Source organism: Neoarius graeffei, chromosome 14 (assembly GCF_027579695.1).
Source record: "Neoarius graeffei isolate fNeoGra1 chromosome 14, fNeoGra1.pri, whole genome shotgun sequence".
Classification (NCBI taxonomy): domain Eukaryota; kingdom Metazoa; phylum Chordata; class Actinopteri; order Siluriformes; family Ariidae; genus Neoarius; species Neoarius graeffei.
Window position 1 is genome coordinate 64,130,111 of NC_083582.1, and position 21,523 is coordinate 64,151,633.

General features: G+C 44.9%; 1 protein-coding gene across 1 annotated transcript in view; it reads left to right on the plus strand.

Moving 5' to 3' along the window:
• The window catches only part of prkcea (protein kinase C, epsilon a), a 200,174-nt gene extending 192,694 nt beyond the window's left edge, over window positions 1-7,480 (plus strand). Inside the window, exon 15 of the mRNA XM_060940221.1 lies at window positions 7,325-7,480. Within this exon, the coding sequence (XP_060796204.1) occupies window positions 7,325-7,471 (147 nt within the window). The 3' untranslated portion in view covers window positions 7,472-7,480. The remainder of the gene's footprint in view (window positions 1-7,324) is intronic.
• The last annotated feature ends 14,043 nt before the right edge of the window (window positions 7,481-21,523 follow it).

A 21,523-nucleotide genomic window follows, 5' to 3' on the forward strand; every position in this document is an offset into this window, starting at 1 on the left:
TAAGACGGTCCCATCGGAGACACCAAAACAATAGAAGAAGTAGGACGCATGTGCATAAACCCCTTCTTCTACCCGGCATGAATGAGTGAGTGCTGCTTGTTCTAGTCATGTGGTTGTGACGCAGTAGCGGCTGGCTTTTGTAAAAGTGAGGGAGGAAGGAATGCTTGGTTGAAGGTCACGGGCCCCAATGCGACCGCACCTGCTGGACCGGCTATAGTTACACGCACGGGTTGAGTTGATAATAGTTGAAAAACCTATCATTTTAACGGGGTGTGTACACTTTTTATAGCTGCTGTACACATTACTTTCAGGTGTTCAACACATCTTTCTCTTTCAAAATTCTCTCAAAATCTTCCGTATTTAATGAAGCAAACCTGGCGGCCATGTTTGTAGCTCAGCCCATGGAAGGGTTTTGCAAGCAAAACATTCACCACGTCCTCTGTTTCCATTACTTTATTCATAGAATATTTATAACATAGTCAATCCACTTCCACCTCGCCGTTCTCACTCTGACTGCCGAAGTGCCCAAGTCACCGGATCTAGAAGTTAAGTTTGATAAGATAACCCCTCCCCCCAGGCAGCTAAGGCCTCTACTTATTGGTTCATTGCGCAACTAGGGCTGCAGCCTATTGGTTGATATTTTGTAGCACTTGTCAGATCTCTTAGCTAGTCCCACCCTCTTAGAGGAGGATTTTCCTCCTCTCTCTCATTGAAGTCTATGTTAACCACGAGCCGCCAGTGCCGGAGACTGTTTGAATCGGAGTGAATGGGAGCCGAAGGGAGGAAGATCCTCCGTGCAGTAATTTCTAATAGCGAGCGATAGGGGGTGCTAATGTAATTTCACCCAGAGAAACAAATATAATGTACATGTCGTATTTGGCAGTAAAATAGTAATATTCAAGGACAGCAATTCATTAAATTGGTCAAGACAATTTCAACTTTTTATTCTTAGAATTTTTAAGGAGGATCTTCCTCCCTCTCCTCACTGGAGAAGCCACCTGTGTTGTGACGTCATCGTAAACAAATCCGTTGTACTCATCCAGACAACTTCGCAACGGCGTCGTTGCCAGATTTTTCCACTCTGGAAACCGTTCTCAAAAAATATTGTTTTGGGGCACCCAAAACGCCGGTGCCGTGTGGACGCCAGGCTGAAACGATAAAAAATTTTATCGGATTCACCTGAATCCGTTGCCGTGTGGACAGGGCCTTAGTCAGACAGAACTGAAGAAGCCTTTCGGATGAGAGGTGAAACGTCTTCAAGAATCTTCAAGCAAGTCCAGTTGCTCTCTTTTACCACCCACAGTTACTATGACCTGGATGACTGAGAATCTTCACAGTCAAGAGAAGGTGGGTCATGCAGCAAGACAACGACCCTAAGCACACAAGTCGTTCTACCAAAGAATGGTTAAAGAAGAATAAAGTTAATGTTTTGGAATGGCCAAGTCAAAGTCCTGACCTTAATCCAATCGAAATGTTGTGGAAGGACCTGAAGTGAGCAGTTCAAGTGAGGAAACCCACCAACATCCCAGAGTTGAAGCTGTTCTGTACGGAGGAACGGGCTTAAATTCCTCCAAGCCGGTGTGCAGGACTGATCAACAGTTACCGCAAACGTTTAGTTGCAGTTATTGCTGCACAAGGGGGTCACACCAGATACTGAAAGCAAAGGTTCACATACTTTTGCCACTCGCAGATATGTAATATCAGATCATTTTCCTCAATAAATAAATGACCAAGTATAATATTTTTGTCTCATTTGTTTAACTGGGTTCTCTTTATCTACTTTTAGGACTTGTGTGAAAATCTGATGATGTTTTAGGTCATATTTATGCAGAAATATAGGAAATTCTAAAGGGTTCACAAACTTTCACGCACCACTGTAAATAACCAGATACCATTTCACTGTACTTGAGTGTACATGTGATAAATAAAGGCTTCTTGTCTCTTCTAGTAAAATATGTTTGTGAAATTATTAGAATAAAGAATGATCTGATCCTTAGACTGATCAAAACCAGGTCAGGTGAAGAATTACGCTTTCCCCGTCGTGCATGTTTTATATCAGACGTTTGCTTGTCATACAAAGAAACAAGCTTTTCAGTTGTCATCTCCCTGTTCTATCCTTTTCATTAAAATATGCCAGGAAAGCACAGGGCACATCACATGTCTCCAGACATAATATCTAGTCACCAATCACTGGCAATGTTTACAGTCTTTTTTTTTTTTTTTAATCAGTCCTTATTAGTTCTTGCCAATGGTAGATTTAGGCCCTGTCCACACGGCAACGGATTCAGGTGAATCTGATAAAATTATTTATCGTTTCGGCTTGGCGTCCACACGGCACCGGCATTTTGGGTGCCCCAAAACGAAATCTTTTGAGAACGGGTTCCAGAGTGAAAAAATCTGGCAACGGAGCCGTTGCGAAGTCGTCTGGATGAGTAGAACGGATTTGTTTACGATGACATCACAACCACGTGCTTAACGCCGGGTAGAAGTGTAACGAACTTGATGCGAGTTGTCAACAAATCCTATAACTTGGTTCATGAAACGCGCTTACAAAATATTTTCACTGTGAATATTTATTGTGTAATGGTGCAAAGTGAGAGAGAGAGAGAGAGAGAGAGAGAGAATAGCCCTTCGGGCAGAGTCAATCCCACCAGCAAAAATAGGGAAAAAAAAGGAGCGATCTCACCTCTTCAGATGTTTATTCCGGACCATTAAAGAATTCTGGAGGATATCAGAATGTTGGCGTACCGGCTTCCATCTACCCCCGTTCATTCCTCTTTCCGCGTCTCCATTCAAACAATGAGCACGTGATTTAAAGGGACTATATCCATAGGATAGGGAGTGAGAAAGTGTGTGCGTGTGACAGTGACAGGGATAGTCACTGTGCGCATGCGCAGTTATGTGCATGCGTCTACTTCTATTGTTCTGGTGTCTCCGATGGGACCGTCTTACAGTGCACGTAGTGGTGTGGCATGTGTATTGCATCGTTTTCAGCAAGCGTTGCGTTGCCATATGAACCTGATATTTTACTGATCCGTTGCCCATGTGGACACGATATTTAAAAAAAAAAAAAATCTCGTTGCCGTTGTCGTGTGGATGTAGCCTTAGAAAGAAATATAACCTGAACTAAGGACTCATTTCCATGAATACACATTCACTGTCATCCAAACAAATTATAGTATATGTGCACATAGGGATAATTTCTTTTGCTAAAACATTTCGAATCAATAGCTCTCCCTTGTTGTATAACTGATTTTGGAAATCAAAATTATTTGAAAGCTTAGAGTCCTTACACTTTTGATGTTTCTTAATATTGTGCAGATCAGTGTATTTCAGTTAATGCTAAATGTAATCACAGTATAATTTTAATTATAACGAGTCTAGAGTTTCGGTTTCATTAATTTACCCACACATCTGATTAAAAAGATCAAAAAAGTCCATATTTCTCAGTTTTCCTACTAAGGTTCTCATGACTTTTACCACTTTTACCGCTGTGAGTGTATCATGTGTTTGACTTCCCATGTCACAAAAAAAAACCCCAGCAAGAACATCATTCCACTTTCTGCTTCGTAAAATGTTTAACTTTCAAAAATATGCTGGTCAGCTTTCATGATGCATGCAGGTGCGGCACGTACACAGCGGCTGTACTAAATGAAAGATTGTACTAAACTGTGGACGAAGTCAGACTCAAAATTTTCTCATCTCATCATCTCTAGCCGCTTTATCCTGTTCTACAGGGTCGCAGGCAAGCTGGAGCCTATCCCAGCTGACTACGGGCGAAAGGCGGGGTACACCCTGGACAAGTCGCCAGGTCATCACAGGGCTGACACATAGACACAGACAACCATTCACACTCACATTCACACCTACGGTCAATTTAGAGTCACCAGTTAACCTAACCTGCATGTCTTTGGACTGTGGGGGAAACCGGAGCACCCGGAGGAAACCCACGCGGACACGGGGAGAACATGCAAACTCCACACAGAAAGGCCCTCGCCGGCCACGGGGCTCGAACCCGGACCTTCTTGCTGTGAGGCGACAGCGCTAACCACTACACCACCGTGCTGCCCGACTCAAAATTTTACTCAGCGAATTTTATCCTTCTATTTAATAGATTATTAAACCGATTATCCATCTATTTAATCGGTAGGATTTCATTCAGTCATTCAATTTATTCTTTTCCAATTTCGATGTGAAGATATTTTACATCTGGTTTCTTATTGGGCTGCATGTATTACAGTGCCATGCCACTATATGGGTCGTCGTCACAAAATGAGCGCGGTGTAGCTAAAGTTCATTCCGAGATATACAGATTTGAAATGAGAGTGCGTCAAAAAGTCACCTACATATCATTTTTTTTTATTAGCTCGTCTGGCCAACAGGCGATGAGTTTATCCTATCGTGTGTTGTCCGTCATCTGTCGTCCATCCGGCGGCGTCCACATTTCACAAAAATCGCTTCTTCTCTCTCATTTCTTCACCAATTTTTATTCTTTTTCACAGGAAGGTAGGTCTGCCTGGGTTGCATATAGCTTTTACCCAAATTTGCAGAATTGCAATTAATAATGAAAATATGGATTAATTAAGCCCTAACGAGCAGTTTCCACACAAATTACTTCTTCTCCCTCAATTCTTCACTGATGTTGATTCTTTCTGGCATGAAGGTAGGGGTACCTAGGGTGCATATAACTTCTACCCAGATTTGCTTCATTACAATTAAGCCTTACTTAATTACTAATTAAGCCTTAATTCTTAATTTCTTTTATCCCTGTCTTCCTGTCCTGTTCCCCCTCTGTAAGGACAGGTTGATGGTCAATTTCACTGGCAACAGTGATAATAAAGGGTTCATTCATTAATGAGCAGTTCAACAAAAATCACTTCTTCTCGGTCAATTCCTCACCGTTTTGGATTCTTTCTGACAAATAGGCCGGTATTCCTAGGGTGGATATAGCTTCTATATATAGCTTGTATATAGTGTATACACTTGCAACCTTTATTGCACAAGGTGGCCCACTTTAGATCGTTCCTTCTGGACTAGACGGGGCCAGAGTGAGCTACGCCGTTATTGACGGTCTCGTTAATTTTACTGTAAATATTGTACATTCCTTCATCTACCGGTATAGTGTATCCATCACCAAAATATTATACTGTAAAACAACCTATAAATCTGACTTTGTAGGCCAAATAAATGTGTCCGATACATTAATTTCAAAGTTTACAGCTGATTTTCTCCAAACTTGGTTTTCTGTTAAGGTGATGATACCGTAAACTTTTTCGCTAATTTCTCTGGATTGCCTGCGTCAAATTTAACAAGTCACCCACCCCGTATTTTACAGATAATTAACTGTAGATTTAGAATATCAAATAAAATAGCTTTTTATTTTTTGACCAACTGGACTCCTTTTGTAGGACCTCACTCTGTTTGAATCTGTTTAGTGCTCTAAATATTTACCTACACCATCTTTGTTGGAGGAGGTTATGTTTATGCTGCCTGTTTGTTTGTTTGTTTGTTTGTTTGTTTGTTTGTTTGTTCCCAACATAACTCAAAAAGTAGTGAACAGATTTTGATGAAATTTTCAGGAAAGATGGAACATGGGCCAAGGAAACATTTATTAGATTTTGATGTAAATCCAAATATGTGGCTTAGCGAAGAATGTCATTCTAGTTGTATCCGTATTTGGATTTAAACTTGAAATGAATGTTGCCTATATCATGGTATGTACGTTTTGGCTCTAACATTTCCTCAACCTCAGCACTCAGGTTCATAATTCAGAATAAATGAATGCTGTAAATGAATCCGGCGGCACGGTGGTGTAGTGGTTAGCGCTGTCGCCTCACAGCAAGAAGGTCCGGGTTCGAGCCCCGTGGCCGGCGAGGGCCTTTCTGTGTGGAGCTTGCATGTTCTCCCCGTGTCCGCGTGAGTTTCCTCCGGGTGCTCCGGTTTCCCCCACAGTCCAAAGACATTCAGGTTAGGTTAACTGGTGACTCTAAATTGACCGTAGGTGTGAGTGTGAATGGTTGTCTGTGTCTATTGCTGTGTTCACACTTATACCGGTACGATAGTGGTATAACTGTATCAATACAAAGTATACCGGTACAGTTTAGTGCATCTGTCCACACTAGCGAGAAATGTTTGCGGTTTTCTTTCACGGTAGTTGAAATGCGCGTGCGCGAAGTGTTTCCGTGGTTACCGAGTAACTTCCTTCCGAGAATATATGGCATCCGTTATTTCGAGATCTCGAGAAAACAAAACAATTATTTCATGATCTCAGCTGGATCACTGTATCTCTGTCGGTAGAGACGAAGCCGGGCCAGTCTTCTGCGGAGGTGCCGCGGACTAATTTTGAAATTATCCCTTATTAAAAGACTTAATGCAATCTCTCCCTGTGTCAACCCCTGATCAAAATACTGCCTTATTAGGTGATCGATTATTCCAGACATTCTAATGACCAAAGTTGCGTCTATACAGAATGAGAAATAGCCCCAAAGTCAGCATATCACAAGTCTCTTGGCGCACCTGAATGAACCATTTCTCAGCTGTTTTCTCGAGATCTCGAAATAACGGTTTTGTTTTCTCGAGATCTCGAATTAGTTGTGTTGTTTTCTCGAGATCCTGAATTAATTATGTCGTTATCTCGGGATAACAAGGTGAATTAAAAAAAAAGGATCATATGAAGGGCCTCTCTCGGCTTCTGTACGGATGAAACAACGTGTGTGTGCTTTTTGTTGTCAGTGTACAGTCTGTATTTCTGGTGGTCATTTATTCAGTCGAATCGTATAAAACGCGCGAGGCAGTTGAGAAAGAAACCAAGAAAACGAATCTCCGTTCTTCACTATTTTATTCAGCGAAGACATCGATTGAGGTGTGTGACTTTGCGCATGCGCATTATATTTGTATCGATACAGAACCGCTTCATCTGTCCACACTACAGCGAAGCGCTACAGTACCGATACTGTACCGGTACGAAACCCATACATTTGTGGGTTTCGTACCGATACAGTTATACCGCTACAGTGCCGGTATAGTTGCTAGTATGGACAGGTGTTGCGGTACGAAAGTAGTTTCGTATCGGTACAAAATCCCTAGTGTGGACAGGGTATATGTGTCAGCCCTGTGATGACCTGGCGACTTGTCCAGGGTGTACCCCACCTTTCGCCCGTAGTCAGCTGGGATAGGCTCCAGCTTGCTTGCGACCCTGTAGAACAGGATAAGCGGTACAGATAATGGATGGATGGATGGATGGATGGATGGAATAGTGTGCCTTCTGTTCATAACCAGTCATGTAAATGTAGATTCAACTCACTCTCTCTCTCTCTCTCTCCAGAAAACCAAGAGGGACGTGAACAACTTTGATCAGGATTTTACACGCGAGGACCCTGTCCTTACTCCTGTGGACGATGCCATTATAAAGCAGATCAACCAGGAGGAGTTCAAGGGCTTCTCCTATTTTGGAGAAGAGGCGTTATCTTAAATGTCAGCTTCTCAACACCTGTTCAGTCACACATACAACAATATCTCTCTCTATCTCTCTCTATCTCTCTCTCTCTCTCTCACACACACACAAACAAGTGGTGTTAAATGTAGACAGAATTGCTGATATTGGGGTCGAGGCAAGAGGTCAGGCTGTGCGTCTGAAGCTACTACTGCTTTTGCTCTTTTCCACTTCCAATCGCTTCCTCTTGCCTTCTTTCACTTCAGCTCTTTTTTTTTCCCATCCCTTGCCTCTCCAACCTCACTCTGTTAACTTAAAGCGACGTCTCAAACTGCTCAGAGTGTCTGCTTTTGGAGAGGAGGGGGCAGGATTGCACTACGTTGAACCAAATTTGATTCTACCAATGATTTGTAGTAAGGTTAGCAATCAGAGGTGTGATAAAAATGACGAGAAAAGAGTGAGAATGATTTTCAAAAAGGAGGAATATTATCCTGCATAAATGGCAATGTGTTGTGCTGTGCAGTCTTTCCTTTGTATGTATTCAGGTAAACATTTTGGGAGCAATTTTATTTATAATCATGCTACTATACAGTATATTTCTTGATAGTGTTATGAAGGCCTGCTGTATGTGGGTTGTGTCGATCCGAAGTGTTGACTGGTCGCTCTGTGCCCGTGTGCATGTGTTTGCATGAGCGAGTGCACATACCATCTTTAAATCTCTTTATTTTGTGTGTATGTGTGTGTTGTTGTTGTTGTTGTTGTTGTTTTTTTTACTCACACACATTCATTCTCTTTTTCTAGCTGCTATGTGTGTTTAGTGACCTGCCACTATGCAACAGCAGACATAGAGGCCAGTGCCTGTAGCCATCTTGCCCTTTGTACAGAGCGTAATGTACATAATCTCTGCTCCAAAGCCTGTGAACGCTTCAAATAGAGTAGTCAACTGTTGCATGGTCTGGCAAATGAAGCTATTATTTGAGTTGTACTATGTACTAAGTGTGTGGAGAGAAAAAAAAAGTTTCTGATATTCATGTGCAATACACTGAACACATTTTTTTTCCTGTTATTATTCTTATCCTTTTGCTGTTGTTTGTTCTTCGTTTCTCTTGTGTCGTCTTGTTCATGTCCATCAGCCTTGTTGATATTAAACGGAGATGAGTGTTCGATGGGTCAGAAGCCTGACAGAACAGCAGGATGTTCATGTTGACTTCATGAAGAGGATCTCTCGCTCTCTCTCTGTCTGTCTCTCTCTCTCTCCATCTGTCTGTCTCTCTTTCTATCTGTCTCTCTCTCTCTCCGTCTGTCTGTCTCTCTCTGTCTGTCTCTCTGCCTGTCTGTCTCTGTCTCTCTCTTTGTCTGTCTGTCTGTCTGTCTCTCTCTCTGTCTCTCTCTCCATCCCTCTCTCTCCCTGTCTCTCTCTCTCCCTGTCTCTCTCTCTGCCTCTTCCCCTTTCTCTCTGTCTCTCTCTCTCTCTGCCTGTTTCTGTCTGTCTCTCGCTCTCTCTCTGTCTGTCTCTCTCCCTGTCTCTCTCTCCCCGTCTCTCTCTGTGTCTGTCTCTGTCTCTTCCCCTTTCTCTCTGTCTCTCTCTCTCTGCCTGTTTCTGTCTGTCTCTCGCTCTCTGTCCGTCTCTCTCTCTGTCTCTCTCTCTCCATCTCTCTCTCCCTGTCTCTTTCTCCCCGTCTCTCTCTGTGTCTGTCTGTCTCTGTCTCTTCCCCTTTCTCTCTGTCTCTCTCTCTCTCTGCCTGTTTCTGTCTGTCTCTCTCTCTCGCTCTCTCTCTGTCCGTCTCTCTCTCTGTCTCTCTCTCTCCATCTCTCTCTCCCTGCCTCTCTCTCTGTCTGTCTCTCTCTCTCCCCATCTCTCTCTGTGTCTGTCTGTCTCTGTCTCTTCCCCTTTCTCTCTGTCTCTCTCTCTCTCTGCCTGTTTCTGTCTGTCTCTCTCTCTCGCTCTCTCTCTGTCCGTCTCTCTCTCTGTCTCTCTCTCCATCTCTCTCTCCCTGCCTCTCTCTCTGTCTGTCTCTCTCTCTCCCCGTCTCTCTCTGTCTGTCTCTTCCCCTTTCTGTCTCTCTCTCTCTGCCTGTTTCTGTCTGTCTCTCTCTCCATTTCTCTACACCACTCCACTCTCATGTACATAAAGCATAAACTGTGGAATGTAGCTTAAAAATGTGTGTGTGCTCATAATTTATTTTATATTGTACGCAGTGACCCTCTCATGTCACTAAGCAGGTCATTTCCTGCTTATGCATGTTTCAGATAACTAAACCTAAGCCTTGCTATTCCACAGCTCCGTGATCCTTATATAAGGATTTCCCTGTTCATTTCCCTGTTATACACTTAATAGTGAAGTCAGTTATTTATAAAATGTGAACAAACACGACGGAGAGGTCGATCAGAGAAACAGGGTACATTTCAGGCGCACTAATTAAACCTTACTGGAATGTGACTTTTTTTTTTTCGCTTGAACAACTCAGTGGCAATTTGACAAACCTTTACGATTTTGTTTCCAAAGTCGTTCTTTCTGCTCATTCGTCACTCCTAATTTCTTGGTTTTGAGTGATTTATTATTCTTTGAAACCGTGTAGTTTGTAGCTCCTTCTTTTTTGCAACCTTTCTCTCTGCTCTGCTTCGTTCTTTCCACTTTCTTTTCTACTGTAAATGAATGAATTTGCTATTAATCCACAATGGTCTGTCTTCGAAGTAAGTAAAAAGAAATAGCTAAAATATTACCTCTTAAATTAAGTACAAAGGTTTTTTTGTCTGGCTGAATATTAAATATTTGTGCATACAGTATTACAATACATAAGCGTTTCATAATGTATGATAGTGCTGTATGTATTATATACATCTTGTATTAGATTTTAGTTTGTTTGGTGAAGCTTTGTGTGAACAGAGAATTCTTTCTCTCTTTTTTTTTTTCCTGGATACACTAGCTCTCAGTGTAAGCATTTTATTATGTGCCAAACGTACTGTAATCTAAAGGATGTGAATGTGTTTGGTTTTTCTTTTTGATCCTATTAAATACTATGATGTCCTGATGAAATCTGGAGTGATTGCATTATGGCACATCCACCCATTCAGTCAAAAGAAAGGCTTCCAATCTACAAATCATCAGGGGGAAATGCAGCCTTTTGTTTTGTTAAATGTTTGGTCATTGTAAGCAGAAAAGGCATTCCTTTGTCTTCTCTAAGGGCTAACCTGTTGAGCTGGCTTGGTCTGGTGCTGTGAAGATCAGTGTCTGTGGCCCCGCCAGAGGAAATGTGCACTGACCTTATATCCTGTCTGTCCCCTTAGAGCCACTAAATGAAACATTTAACGTGCTCTCACTGTTCGGATTAGATTACAGCTGTGTGTATATTATTCATAGCATTTTTAACTTTCTTATTTGGTCAATGTGCAAGAAAGATCTAGAGGTCCGAAAACACTCACATTGCAAGCTTTCTGAGGTCAAGTGGTGCAAGATGAGCAGTAAGGTCCCACTATGGAACGCCAAATGGATCACAAATTTTATTAAAATCAAACAAAACACAAAAATAAATGCCGTTTGCTGAACATGCCCTGATGTGCCCTCTACACATCCATCCATCCATTATCTCTAGCCGCTTTATCCTGTCCTACAGGGTCGCAGGCAAGCTGGAGCCTATCCCAGCTGACTACGGGCGAAAGGCGGGGTACACCCTGGACAAGTCGCCAGGTCATCACAGGGCTGACACATACAGTATACCCTGTCCACACTAGGGATTTTGTACTGATACGATACTACTTTCGTACCGCAACACCTGTCCACACTAGCAACTATACCGGTACTGTAGCGGTATAACTGTATCGGTACGAAACCCACAAATGTATGGGTTTCGTACCGGTACAGTATCGGTACCGTAGCGCTTCACTGTAGTGTGGACAGATGAAGCGGTTCTGTATCGATACAAATATAATGCGCATGCGCAAAGTCACACACCTCAATCGATGTCTTCGCTGAATAAAATAGTGAAGAACGGAGATTCGTTTTCTTTGTTTCTTTCTCAACTGCCTCGCGCGTTTTATACGATTCAACTGAATAAATGACCACCAGAAATACAGACTGTACATTGACAACAAAAAGCACACACACGTTGTTTCATCCGCCATATTCTCGGAAGGAAGTTACTCGGTAACAACGGAAACATTTCGCGCACGCGCATTTCAACTACCGTGAAAGAAAACCGCAAACGTTTCTCGTTAGTGTGGACAGATGCACTAAACTGTACCGGTATACTTTGTATCGATACAGTTATACCACTATCATACCGGTATATATGTGAACACAGCTATAGACACATACAACCATTCACACTCACATTCATACCTACGGTCAATTTAGAGCCACCAATTAACCTAACCTGCATGTCTTTGGACTGTGGGGGAAACCGGAGCACCCGGAGGAAACCCATGCGGACAACGTGCAAACTCTACACAGAAAGGCCCTCGCCGGCTGCTGGGCTCGAACCCAGAACCTTCTTGCTGTGAGGCGACAGTGCTAACCACTACACCACCGTGCCGCCCCCCTCCACACATTTAAATTAAAAATAAAACTTTATAACAATAATTTATCCATTTTAAAAGTTATGATATTGCTAGGGCGGCACGGTGGTGTAGTGGTTAGTGCTGTCGCCTCACAGCAAGAAGGTCCGGGTTCGAGCCCCGTGGCCGGCGAGGGCCTTTCTGTGTGGAGTTTGCATGTTCTCCCCGTGTCCGTGTGGGTTTCCTCCGGGTGCTCCGGTTTTCCCCCACAGTCCAAAGACATGCGGGTTAGGTTAACTGGTGACTCTAAATTGACCGTAGATGTGAATGGTTGTCTGTGTCTATGTGTCAGCCCTGTGATGACCTGGCGACTTGTCCAGGGTGTACCCCGCCTTTTGCCCGTAGTCAGCTGGGATAGGCTCCAGCTTGCCTGCGACCCTGTAGAACAGGATAAAGCGGCTAGAGATAATGAGATGAGATGAGATAATCAGTTGAATTTATATTGTGCCTTTCTCATACCCAAGTTCGCTTTACAATTAAAAAAAAAAAGTCCACCAAAAGAAGGTCAGGATGTCATTCCAATGGTGTAGCAGCCACAGTCCCACCAAAAGGCACACAAAGATAAATCCCACCCCGCCTGCACAGCTGCCGCAACACCGCCGGGCAACATCACTCAGAACACCGTGCCACGGATCCACAAAGCAAGCACAGAAGCACCACTATGCAGAGCACTGATACGTCCCAAACCACCTGCACAGCCACTGCAACACCACCTAGCAACATCGCTCAGAACACCGCGCCAAACACAAAAGCACTGCTGCACAGAGCGCTGGACAACCACGAGGTTAAAAGAGCAACGAGTTCACTGCAGTCCACAGCCAGGAGCACGGGCATCACCATGGTGGACCAAGGCCTGGCGGGAACCGACAACCAAAACTGGGTCCGGAGCCACACCACAACCAGTGGACAAAACATTCAAACATAAAACAAACATCAAACTACACAAACACAAAAAAGAAAAACAAAAGGGAAATAAAATTAAAATAAAATGCTCCAGTGAGAAGCAGCAGCCAGAATGCGCACAGTGTACTCTCAACCAGAAACAGAAATCAAGTTTAAAAATAGGCTTGCCAGGATGCAACCATTTACACTGAAACCCGCCTGTGATGTAACTGGCACATTAGTACGCCTAGTTACCTTCATTACACAGAGCCATCAAATAAAGGCTTCTAATTCTAAAAATTCTAATTAAAAAGAAAAAAATCCCCAGGTGCCACTGCTCTGTGTGTGTGTGTGTGTGTGTGTGTGTGTGAGAGAGAGAGAGAGAGAGAGAGAGAGCAGTGGCACCTGGGGATTTTTTTTCTTTTTTCTTTTTAATTAGAATTTTTAGAAGCAGTGAACTCTCTCTCTCTCTCTCTCTCTCTCTCTCTCTCTCTGTGTATGTGTGTGAGAGAGAGAGAGAAAGAGAGAGAGAGAGTTCACTGCTTCAGCAGGGTTAAATGCAGAGAAAGAACTTCATAATGTACAGTATATGTGACAAATAAAGGCTTCTAATTCTAAAAATCTAATCAGAAATTTTCCGTAACCATGTGATTTTTACTGGCAGCAAAACCTGCGAATCAACAGGCTTCACTTTTATGAAGTGTAAATCTCACTCGGCTACATAACGCATACATGGTCCTGACACAGACGCTAGTAAACAATGGTGGTTGTCATAGCAATGTGATTCTTGCTGTCTAAAAAGATCAGTTTTCTCAGTGAATTAAAAACAAACAAAAGCATGTCACATAAAAATACAAGGACAATTTTTCATCTCATCTCATTATCTCTAGCCGCTTTATCCCGTTCTACAGGGTCACAGGCAAGCTGGAGCCTATCCCAGCTGACTACGGGCGAAAGGCGGGGTACACCCTGGACAAGTCGCCAGGTCATCACAGGGCTGACACATAGACACAGACAACCATTCACACTCACATTCACACCTACAGTCAATTTAGAGTCACCAGTTAACCTAACCTGCATGTCTTTGGACTGTGGGGGAAACCGGAGCACCCGGAGGAAACCCACGCGGACACGGGGAGAACATGCAAACTCCACACAGAAAGGCCCTCGCCGGCCACGGGGCTCGAACCCCGACCTTCTTGCTGTGAGGCGACAGCGCTAACCACCGTGCCGCCCAGGACAATTTTTATTTAATTAATTATCTTCAGAGTTGTTTACAACAATTTCGAAGCAATGTATCCACTTGATCTCCACCTCGGTAAGTCATGTAAAATATTATGGATATTATCTGTCTGTATAAAGAAGTTTATTTTGGGGTTTTGTTCATCTTTAAATGGGCAATTTCATACCAGGACCCTAAGGCCTGGGGCACAATAGAGGATTTGCAAATCTTAACTGATTTTAAAAATGTAAGAGACTACTATGGAGTCAGACTATTTTCCTCATTCTTCAAAAAAAAAAAGTCACACAATTCACAAATTTATTTCATGATTCACAAATGAACTATTTTCATTCAAAAGAATATTTTGCCGCTGTTACGTTTATTTATAGACTGATTCGGTATTTGTAAACCGCTCCCCATTTGTGACCATCCCTGCATTAATGTGGACTTTCCTGGTGCAACTTCGTTCACAAATGATTTTTTTTTTCAAAAGAGGAAAACTGTGGATGAAGTTGGATGAGGTCATGGCTAAGAAGACAGAATGATGACGGTTTTATACATTTTACAGTGCAAGCTGGAGATGACTTGGAAATAAACTCATCTCATCTCATTATCTCTAGCCGCTTTATCCTTCTACAGGGTCGCAGGCAAGCTGGAGCCTATCCCAGCTGACTACGGGCGAAAGGCGGGGTACACCCTGGACAAGTCGCCAGATCATCACAGGGCTGACACATAGACACAGACAACCATTCACACTCACATTCACACCTACGGTCAATTTAGAGCCACCAGTTAACCTAACCTGCATGTCTTTGGACTGTGGGGGAAACCGGAGCACCCAGAGGAAACCCACGCAGACACGGGTAGAACATGCAAACTCCACACAGAAAGGCCCTCGCCGGCCCCGGGGCTCGAACCCAGGACCTTCTTGCTGTGAGGCGACAGCGCTAACCACTACACCACCGTGCCGCCCTGGAAATAAACTTTTATTGTTTATTACCTATACAAGGACACAACATCTGGTTAGTGCTGCTTCCCGGTCTGCTCGCTCTCACTGGCTATTGTGGATTTCTGCTCAATATTCTGTTACTGTTCCTTTCACACTACTGCGAGTTGGCCTAGTGGTTAGCGTGTCCGCCTCTCGATCGTGAGATCGTGAGTTCTACTCACGGTCGGATCATACCAAAGACCATCGTAAAAATGGTACCTGCTGCCATCTGGCAAGGCACGCTGCAATACAGATGCGAGTGGGGAGTCAAACTCTCACGGTTACCAGAGCACTAGTCCCCCACTGTAACCCTAGCTATGTAATAGGCGAGAGGCCAAGGGCTACGGAAACAGAGATCGGCGCCGCCCTATATGCCACATGGCATGGGAAGGTTCCTTTCACACTACATGATTTCTAGTCTTAAATATCAAATGTTTGATATTTGAAATCGAGGAGACTCTGATCCAGTTGGTAACACTGATTATGTGTGTAAACTCCTCACGCTATAGGATCATTTGGGCAGAAAATCAGCTCAGACCAGCCTTGAATGGGGAAAAAACAATGGGATTGTGAAGAAAGGTGAATCGGACCCAAAATCTGCCCAATTATTATCCCCATTATCACCAGAGACATCCTTTGGATGCTGCAACAACTGGCTTCCCTTCAGTTTGTCATTTCTCCTGGGGGAATTGTTCTTCTTTGGTTATTCGGAGACTCCAGATGAATGATGGGATAGTGTAGTGTAGTGTGATACATTTGCATACTATGGATTTAGTAAATAATTTGGGTACCGTTTGACTACTATTAAATGTCTACTCAGTATTCAGACACCCTACGGATTATCACATACTGCTTTTTGCACACGTTATAATATGGAACGATGCATATTTGGATGCAGGAAACTATTTTGTTGTTCTGATCATTGTTGACCCACCTGTTAGATATCTATAGCCCTATCTGAAAGTGATTAGTGTACTCTGGGTGATATTAATAAGAACTTTTTAAAAATCTTTTTCTCTCCTCCTTGATACAACTCTCACTTCTAGACAGTAAGCAAATTAATACTGGACAACAATGTTTCTACTGTGTTTTTTTTTTTTTATCAGAACACAGATGTGGGGCGGCATGGCGGTGTAGTGGTTAGCGCTATCGCCTCACAGCAAGAAGGTCCGGGTTCGAGCCCCGTGGCCGGCGAGGGCCTTTCTGTGTGGAGTTTGCATGTTCTCCCCGTGTCCGCGTGGGTTTCCTCCGGGTGCTCCGGTTTCCCCCACAGTCCAAAGACATGCAGGTTAGGTTAACTGGTGACTCTAAATTGACCGTAGGTGTGAATGTGAGTATGAATGGTTGTCTGTGTCTATGTGTCAGCCCTGTGATGACCTGGCGACTTGTCTAGGGTGTACCCTGCCTTTCGCCGTAGTCAGCTGGGATAGGCTCCAGCTTGCCTGCGACCCTGTAGAACAGGATAAAGCGGCTAGAGATAATAAGATGAGATGAGAACACAGATGTTTGCGTTACGCATGGTAACATGGCCTGTGTCCGAAATCGTCGTTCACTACTCCCTATTCACTATCTAGGGAATTACTATATAGAGGACTATATAGTGAGCTCATTGGTAAAATGAAAAACCGCTTTCGGACACTAGTCCATCGCATTGTTATTTATTGTCATTACTGTCGCACAATTAAAACGTGCCAGATCAGTCGGCTGGTGGGTTTTCAAAATAATAACATCGTGGTTGTCCAGCACTCTGTGCAGCAGTGCTTTAGTGCTTGGCGTGATGTTCCGAGCGATGTTGCTCAGTGGCGTTGCGGCGGCTGTGTAGGCGGTTTCGGACATACCAGCGCTCTGCGTGGCAGTGCGTCTATGCTCGCTTTGTGGATCCATGGCGTGGTGTTCCGAGTGATGTTGCCCAGTGGTGTCATGGCGGCTGTGTTGGTGGTGTGGGACTTGTTTTTGTACGCCTTTTGGTGGGACTGTGGCTGCTACACCATTGGAATGACATCCTGACCTTTATTTGGTGGACCTTTTTATTTTCTTCCTATAACAAGGACACAGATAGGATTTTTCAAAAGGGGGGTCACACCCTGACTGGCAGCCTGAGTACATTATGTAACAAAAAATAATTACCATTGCTAGTTTTAGGTAGCTTAGAAACCAGCTCTTCGGTTATTGCTGTTTCTTCCACGTTTTCTTGATGTTGTGTTCTAGAAACGGTGCACTAAAACTTAGCTTCGACGCCACAAAATGCAACTTTGATGGAAAAAATATATAATAATTTACTTACCTCTCGTCATGTCAAAAGAAGGAGGAAAGTTTTGCTTGTTTTGACATGGCGAATTATTAACACAAGAGGAAATACTCATAATTCGCAGCTAAAAAGACTGCAGCTACACTGGCAGCTTGACCATGCTTTCTAGTACGATCGTGTTGCGCTTGCGCAGAACGGTGTCAGTCCTGTGCGCCTTGGCCCGTGTACCTGAAGGCGCGCCTCGGGCTGGGCGCACGCCTAACGAGCTCCGGCACGCGCACCGTTAACAAAGAACACCTGTCTTTAATCAATGAACTATGTTTGGACTTTTTAAGGACTGCGCCCATGCAAGGATGATGCGAAGTATTACGCCGCGTCTAGTGTGCCTTACTGAGCATTGTTTCCTGTCCCTGTTCTTGTTGACCTCCTGGTTTTTTGACTCCTGTTTCTCGTCCCTTGATCTTGTATAGTTTTGCCTCTGATATTCTGTCCGCGCCTCGATCGACCTCCAGCCTGTTTCCTTGATTACGACTTTGCCTGCTGTTTTGGAATGTTTGCCTGTTGTGTGCGTTTCATGCACTTTATGCTCATATCGCACTGTGTACTATTTAACATATCTGCACTTACAGCCGCCTCTCCAGCACACACTCTGACAAACTGGGTTTTCTCGCCCAAACCACAGGAAGTTATAGAAACCCTAATGAGGCCGAGGTGACAATCTATCCATCCATCCATTATCTGTAGCTGCTTATCCTGTCCTTCAGGGTCGCAAGCAAGCTGGAGCCTATCCCAGCTGACTATGGGTGAAAGGTGGGGTACACCCTGGGCAAGTCGTCTTGTTATCGCAGGGCTGACACAGAGACACAGACAACCATTCACACTCACATTCACACCTACGGTCAATTTAGAGTCACCAGTTAACCTAACCTGCATGTCTTCGGACTGTGGGGGAAACCGGAGGAAACTCATGTGGACACGGCGAGAACATGCAAACTCCATACAGAAAGGCCCTCATCGGCCACTGGGCTCGAACCCAGGACCTTCTTGCTGTGAGGCGGCAGTGCTAACCACTACACCACCGTGCCGCCCGGTGACAATCTAGTTAAAAAAAAAATGTTAGAAAAATGACAGTAGGCGCTTTTCTAATATGCTTATGCGGCTATTGAAAAAATGTACGGTCCAACAGGGGGGTCACGGGCACCCCGGGACCCCCCAGCTACGCCCCTGTATAATTGTAAAGCGACCTTGGGTTTTGAGAAAGGTGCTATATAAATTGAACTTATTATTATTTATTATGATTATTACAACACGATGACATAGTGGCTCTTGGCTCTATGAGGCAGTAGCGACAAAATCTGTAAAAACATGGTGTAAAATCACTGAGTGGTTTATGCGTCTATATTTTTGTGCCAGGCGGCACGGTGGTGTAGTGGTTAGCGCTGTCGCCTCACAGCAAGAAGGTCCGGGTTCGAGCCCCGTGGCCGGCGAGGGCCTTTCTGTGCAGAGTTTGCATGTTCACCCAGTGTCCGCGTGGGTTTCCTCCGGGTGCTCCGGTTTCCCCCACAGTCCAAAGACATGCAGGTTAGGTTAACTGGTGACTCTAAATTGACCGTAGGTGTGAATGTGAGTGTGAATGGTTGTCTGTGTCTATTGCCGCTTTTCCACTACAAACGCGGCTGAGTCGGGCTGAGCCGTGCCGTGCTGAGTCGGGCTGAGCGGGGCTGTTGGAGTTGCATTTCGACTACAACTGCGCTGAACCGTGCTGGCTGGAAGTGGGTGGACACATTGGGTGGAGTTAGCGAAAGTGGGTGGACGTCAGGTGATGTCGTTAAGCAGCGCAAACAGTGACATCAGTGAGCTTTTAAGCGGTAGTCTCACAACCCGGATAGTAAACAATAAACATGGAGGACATGGAGTCGTTAGTGTTGCTGGTCTTGGTGCTGTGGCTTGTTGTCACCGACAACGCGGACAGATACTGGCAAGAGCGTATAGATGAGGCGAGGCGCATAAGGCTTCATAATTCTCGTAATTCGTAATTCTTCTTCGTCCGGGTTTGCGCTGTTTACAGATCCCAGCGCGCTCGCGGGGCATGTGTGGGCATGTGAGGACACTCCTCCTCACCAATCAGTGCACAGGGGAGTGTCTCCTCACGCCCCCAGCCTCACTCGGCTCGCTTCGGCTCACTTCAGCCCCACTCCAAAACGGTGCGAGTTTTAGGGGCTAAGCAGGGCTGAAACGAGCTGAGTCGTGCTGGTTTTTGGTAGTCGAAACGCGAGCCGTGTCGGGCTGAAGTGAGCTGAAGCGAGCTGAAGTGAGCTGAAAAAGGGTAGTGGAAAAGGGCCATATGTGTCAGCCCTGTGATGACCTGGCGACTTGTCCAGGGTGTACCCCGCCTTTCGCCCGTAGTCAGCTGGGATAGGCTCCAGCTTGCCTGCGACCCTGTAGAACAGGATAAAGTGGCTACAGATAATGAGAATGAGATGAGACTTCGCGTTTTGTACAGCTGCTGTTTCTCGTCGCTTAAAAATGGCGATCTTTCGCGGTCTTGTTATTGTTGTTGGTCTTAACAACTCTGCCCCCCGCTGACGTAAGCAGTTCTTTCCTCTGGCCCAGCAGAGAGTTGGTGCTAGCCTGGAACCGGTTTTTCTGGCCCCAGAGCCAGTTCTTTGTCAGTGGAAACAGAAAACTCGGTTCCAAACTAAGCACTGGCCCCGAACCAGCCCTGGAACTGCTTTGGTGGAAAAGGGACATGTGTCTATAGGCCTCTGCATGCTCTTGCGACAAGGCTTTCGCAGATAGCTTTTCGCAGACAGTTGTAATTTATTGTTGAGCGGGGAGAAATAGGCGTGCGCGATGTTATTCACCGGCACAACGCAAGGGGGTGCAAAGTCACTAGGAGTAGTTGGTGGGTGTGGTTAGTGGAGTGTTTATCCTCCGGTTACTTATAATGACTAGAACTTTTTTTTTTATTTTTATAATGACTAGAACTGGAGTCGTATAGATGTACGTACTTCCTCAATCAACCGCTCTTCGTGCTGCTCCAGCTTCGCTCGTGTTTTTAAAAATGCCGGTCGTGAAAACAAACCAAACCGGGAAAGTAGGGAAGCGGAAGTGCGTGTACAGCGGATGTAGAGTGGACCAATCAGAGCCCTCTTGTCTGCGGCGCTGTCTGCGAGGCTTCTGCGGTGGTCACAATTTTTGGGAGGTGCGCGCAGAGCGTCTGCGAAGGTGGGGGGGCTACGCAGACACTATCTGCGACACCGTCTGCGAGGACTGGGTTGTCAGCATAAATTGGCCTTATGTGTCAGCCCTGTGATGACCTGGCGACTTGTCCAGGGTGTACCCCGCCTTTCGCCCGTAGTCAGCTGGGATAGGCTCCAGCTCGCCTGCGACCCTGTAGAACAGGATAAAGCGGCTAGAGATAATGAGATGAGATGAGATATTAAATTAAACCTACAGTGCCAATCACTAGGCTAACTAGTGACTCTAAATTGACCGTAGGTGTGGATGGTTGTCTGTTATCCCTTTTCTACCAAATCAGTTCCAGGGCTGGTTCGGGGCCAGTGCTGGTGCTGGTTCACAACTCGTTCAACTTGCGAGCCAGCTGAGAACCAGTTTGCTTTTCCATAGCTCGCGGTGCTAAGGGAAGCTACGTCATTATGTCACTGTATACGTCAGTTACGTCGCTGCGTTTGCATAAACCTTGGTGCAAACATCGAAGCAACAACAACACGGAAGAAGCAGCAGCAGCAGCAACAACAACAACAATAATAACGGATGACTTCCCGTTTGTACAGCTGCTGTTTCTCGTCGCTTAAAAATGGCGATCTTTCGCGGTCTTGTTATTGTTGTTGGTCTTAACAACTCCGCCCCCCCCGCTGACGTAAGCAGTTCTTTCCTCTGGCCCAGCAGAGAGTTGGTGCGAGCCTGGAACTGGTTTTTCTGGCCCCAGAGCCAGTTCTTTGTCAGTGGAAACAGAAAACCCGGTTCCAAACTAAGCACTGGCCCCGAACCAGCCCTGGAACTGATTTGGTGGAAAAGGGGCATGTGTCTATGTGTCGGCCCTGTGATGACCTGGCGACTTGTCCAGGGTGTACCCCGCCTCTTGCCCATAGTCAGCTGGGATAGGCTCCAGCTTGCCTGCGACCCTGTAGAACAGGATAAAGCGGCTAGAGATAATGAGATGAGATGAGATGA